The following is a 2,500-nucleotide window of genomic DNA, read 5'->3' on the forward strand; positions in this document are numbered from 1 at the left end:
TCATTCTCCACCTTAATTAGACGAATCCACCTCATTCTCCACCTAGGGCAGACAGGCCCGCCTCATTATCCGGCCAGACGTGTGGCTCCGAGTCCCCCTTCTTATCCGCCGGTGACGTGGTTCGCGGCCTTAACATTGACTGGTGTTTTATTGCTTGGATTGCACTATATCATGTCAAGTGATAATTAAAACGTTCTTTTTGCTGCTAGTTTTATATAAATTTTACTTTGGAGATCATGTCTTAATCCAATTTCGTTGTTATTCATTAATTTAGAGGAGCATTTGCGTGTATTTATGTAGACTAATTGAAACGATTACATCTAAGCCCAATTTCCATATGATTTACTAATCATTAAAAGTAGGTATCTCTGACGCGTTCACTTCTTGAATTTATTATTATTTTGTTCTCGTAAATCTTCGCCTTGTTCATTTTCTTCTCATTTTTTGTATATATTTTTCCTTCTATATTACTAGTCCATCTCTGTCTCCTTCATTTTAATATTCTTTTTTCTTTTTTTCTATTTTTCAGTTATCTTTTATTATTTCGTCCACACTTACGTTCATTTCCTTCACCTTCCTTTTCTTATTATTACTATTTTCTTTGTCGTAGCTTCTTACGAGTCTTAAGGGTAGAGAGAGTCGTTAACGGACATAACGACTTTCTCAGTTTAAATTCAAATCATTCACAGCAGGATGGAGGCCAGGGACTATTAGATAATGTCACAGTGAAAGCCGAGGACGTGGCACTTTTATTCAATCTTTATTTATTTATCTATTCTAATTTTTCTTCCTTCGTTTTTTTCTCTCTCAGAGCATATTATTTTCCACTCTCGTTTTTTCTCCTGTTTATTTTTATTTTCTTTTTCTCTTCCTCCTCTTCTTCTTCCTCTCTTTCTCTCTTCTTCTTCTTCTCCTTCTCCTTCTCCTTCTCCTTCTCCTTCTCCTTCTCCTTCTCCTTCTTCTTCTTCTTCTTCTTCTTCTTCTTCCTCTTCTTCTTCATCTTCTTCTTTCTTCATCTTTCTTCATCTTCATTTCCATCTTCTTCTTCTCCTTCTCCTTTACTACTTTGTATCAGTGAACAAGGTCTGGTCATGGTAGCGATGATGGACAGAACATTAATTTAGGGAGGATAGGGAGAAGAAGGACAGCTGCAAAGTAGAACAAGGTGAAGCAAATAAAAATAAATATGGGTTTAGAGTGAGAAAGTGCGTGATAAAGTAGCGGGTGAATTGCAGGTGTTTGTGCTCTGAATTTGTGTGCGTCTCTCCGTTTGTATATTTGTGTGCGTTTAAGTGTGTGTGTGTGTGTGTGTGTGTGTGTGTGTGTGTGTGTGTGTGTGTGTGTGTGTGTGTGTGTGTGTGTGTGTGTGTGTGTGTGTGTGTGAGAGAGAGAGAGAGAGAGAGAGAGAGAGAGAGAGAGAGAGAGAGAGAGAGAGAGAGAGAGAGAGAGAGAGAGAGATAGAGAGAGAGAACCATGATGGCAAGATCGAGAGTGAGAGTGAGAGAGTATTGATAAAAAGGGAGGGCCAATGAGGACCATGACAAGGTCAAACGAGAATATCACTCATGTGTGTGTGCTTGCAATCGTATTGCTGTGCTTTTGTGTCCGAATAAAAATAATGACAACAAAAACAACAACAACGGCAATTGACAGAAATACTAAAGTTCCCAAATCAGATGTAAACAAAACGAAAAAAGAAAAATAAATCGATGGTCTATTTAAACACTTTTCCTTTGTCATAAAAAAGGTAGATGCTGGTACCGCCATTATCAAGACAGGTAAAACATGTTATCTAAGTTCCTGGAGGACAATATATGATCAAAAAAAGAGAAGAAAAAAGAAAAACGAGAGAGAAAAAAGTCGAACTACTTCTAACATTAACTTTACGCTTCCGTTCTGACAGGAAAAAAGCGGCAACCATCGCCATACTTGCCAGGCCACTTTTTCTCAGCGAAAGTAACAATATAACTCGCGTTAAGTCATCTTTAATAGCGCTTGCTCTATCTTTCAATTATATTCTCTCTATGGTTTGGTATTATTGTCGTCCGTATTTTATTATTATTTTTTTTAAACACACACACACACACACACACACACACACACACACACACACACACACACACACACACACACACACACACACACACACACACACACACACATACACACACACACACACACACACACACACACACACACACACACACACACACACACACACACACACACACACACACACACACGCATATACACGTACTAGGAAGGTTGGTAATACATATACAGTGCACTATACATATACTCGCCTAAACTATAAACATATATTTCTTCATAACACTCTGTGTCAACATAAATTTTGAAAATAATTTTGATGTCTACCTAAAGCACTCGCGACACATATTTCTTAACAGTGAGAAGTCTCTCAAAGCAAGCCACTTTATCACTTAAAATTCATGTCGGAAACTTAGGAGAAACTTTTATGGTGTCCTTTAATGTCCTCTCC

The 2,500-nt window shown here is 38.0% G+C and overlaps 1 protein-coding gene across 1 annotated transcript in view; it reads left to right on the forward strand.

The window, feature by feature from the left end:
* Positions 1-1,476: 1,476 nt before the first annotated feature.
* LOC113808546 (C-Maf-inducing protein) overlaps positions 1,477-2,500 on the forward strand; it is a gene marked incomplete in the record, with an annotated part of 82,838 nt that continues 81,814 nt past the window's right edge. Inside the window, 1 exon segment of the mRNA XM_070136255.1 lies at positions 1,477-1,497. Coding sequence (XP_069992356.1) covers positions 1,477-1,497 — 21 coding nt within the window.

This window comes from Penaeus vannamei, chromosome 21 (assembly GCF_042767895.1).
Source record: "Penaeus vannamei isolate JL-2024 chromosome 21, ASM4276789v1, whole genome shotgun sequence".
Lineage (NCBI taxonomy): Eukaryota > Metazoa > Arthropoda > Malacostraca > Decapoda > Penaeidae > Penaeus > Penaeus vannamei.